The 1,076-nt window shown below is 59.5% G+C and overlaps 1 protein-coding gene across 1 annotated transcript in view; it reads right to left on the bottom strand.

Moving 5' to 3' along the window:
• Positions 1–79: 79 nt before the first annotated feature.
• LIMD2 (LIM domain containing 2) overlaps positions 80–1,076 on the bottom strand; it is a 2,235-nt gene continuing 1,238 nt past the window's right edge. The window contains exon 4 of the mRNA XM_057381175.1: positions 80–722. Coding sequence (XP_057237158.1) covers positions 563–722 — 160 coding nt within the window. The 3' untranslated portion in view covers positions 80–562. The remainder of the gene's footprint in view (positions 723–1,076) is intronic.

Below are 1,076 nucleotides of genomic sequence, written 5' to 3'. Positions count from 1 at the left end.
CAGTGACAGAGCAGTTCAGAGACACCCCTGACCCCTTCCCCCACCTCCCCAGGCCCCTGGGAACACAGCACAAGACAGGGAAGGCTGGCAAACCTTGTATTACAAAAATAAAGGGGCGCATGTCCGCGAGGCTCCGGCGCAGAACGTACCAGTGGAAGGCAAATATAAAAAAGAGACACTGTCAAACAGCGGCAGGGCAACATCCTTAAGGCTGRACCATCCCAGCTGAACTGAGCTGATGTAAAAGCAAGGACCCTCGTGATCCAGAGCCCCGGGAGCTGTGCTGGGGCTCGTAAAATGCTGGAGCTCATCTCATTTTCCCCGTRGTGATGGGGCTGCAATGGATCAGCAGGGCTGGGGGTCCTGCTCTGATCTCACTGGGGACAGGATCCTGCAGAAAGAGGGAGCTGGGGGCTGCACCCTGCTCACCTTACACCCTGCAGGATTCCTTTGAACCCCCTCCCACCCTCCCTTTGCACAGATCCCGCTTTCCATCAGCTCAGTTCAGCTGAGCTCAGCTCCTCCAGCCCTGCAGGGCTCCGGGCGAGGGGCCTGGCCCCGCTCACGCCGATTTGGTGCCGCTCTCCACCTCCTTGTGCACCCACAGCTCCTTGTGCTGCTTGCGCCCAAAGCCTTCGTCGTAGTTGCCTTTGCTCTTGAAGAGCTGCTGGAAGTGGGGCTTGCAGTAGAACTCTCCGTGGAGAGCGGCGTAGCTGCCCAGGCTGCGGGGGGACAGCGGGGTTAGCGGGCACCGAGGATGAATTGGAGCATGGGGGGCTTGGGGACACTGGGGCAGGGCAGGAGGGGACGTGCAGGAGGGGACCTGAGGGCAGACAGCTCCCTCCCACCAGTACAGGCTGTTGGGGAATGCTGTAAGTAAAGATTGGGGGTCTCCAGTGAGCTCAGCCTCRGCTCTGGGTGCTCTAGGAGACGGCTCTGGCTCAGCTCCTCTCAAAAGAAAGCATCTCCTTCCACACCAGCTGGGATTCAGCTGAGCCTTGGGCCCAGGGGTGCAGATAAACCTTTATTTTACTGTGGTTGCCCTTTTTGGGAGCTCCCAGTGATGCCTGTCCCCA

This window comes from Malurus melanocephalus, unplaced genomic scaffold, assembly GCF_030028575.1.
Source record: "Malurus melanocephalus ecotype Western Australia unplaced genomic scaffold, MMel_1.1 scaffold_496, whole genome shotgun sequence".
NCBI classification, from domain to species: Eukaryota; Metazoa; Chordata; class Aves; order Passeriformes; family Maluridae; genus Malurus; species Malurus melanocephalus.
The sequence above is the reverse complement of the archived record's forward strand: the minus strand, read 5'-3'. Positions and strand labels throughout refer to the sequence as shown.